The 398-nt window shown below is 36.2% G+C and overlaps 1 protein-coding gene across 1 annotated transcript in view; it reads left to right on the plus strand.

The window, feature by feature from the left end:
- Positions 1-398, plus strand: part of LOC119594589 (phosphatidylinositol 4-kinase type 2-alpha-like) — a gene marked incomplete in the record, with an annotated part of 15,699 nt that overhangs the window by 12,205 nt on the left and 3,096 nt on the right. The window contains 1 exon segment of the mRNA XM_037943630.1: positions 240-379. Within this exon segment, the coding sequence (XP_037799558.1) occupies positions 240-379 (140 nt within the window).

The raw sequence follows: 398 nt of genomic DNA on the forward strand, positions 1-398 counted from the left end.
GTACAAGCTTCTTTTTCCCTGTTTTCCCCTTCTTTCCATGTGTTATATTTTTCCATAACTAGATAATTTTATATTCTTAGGTTTACAGGTGAAAAGCTAATTTGATGTAGTGTAATAAAAAGAAAAAGAAATACATGTGCACGAGTTTCGATGTAAATATTTGTGAATTAAAATTTTTAATTAAATGATATGGAAAAATCCTTTCTGCTCAATTACTAATCACACAAAAAAAATTGCAGACTGACAAAGGCTTTGATCGACACATATTTGAGCGCCAGATGTCCGTAATGCGAGGACAGATACTGAACCTGACACAGGCCCTTAGAGACGGCAAGAGTCCTGTCCAACTGGTCCAGATGCCAGCTGTCATAGTGGAGAGGTATGTTGACCAGATTTTG

Source organism: Penaeus monodon, chromosome 34 (genome assembly GCF_015228065.2).
Source record: "Penaeus monodon isolate SGIC_2016 chromosome 34, NSTDA_Pmon_1, whole genome shotgun sequence".
Taxonomy (NCBI): domain Eukaryota; kingdom Metazoa; phylum Arthropoda; class Malacostraca; order Decapoda; family Penaeidae; genus Penaeus; species Penaeus monodon.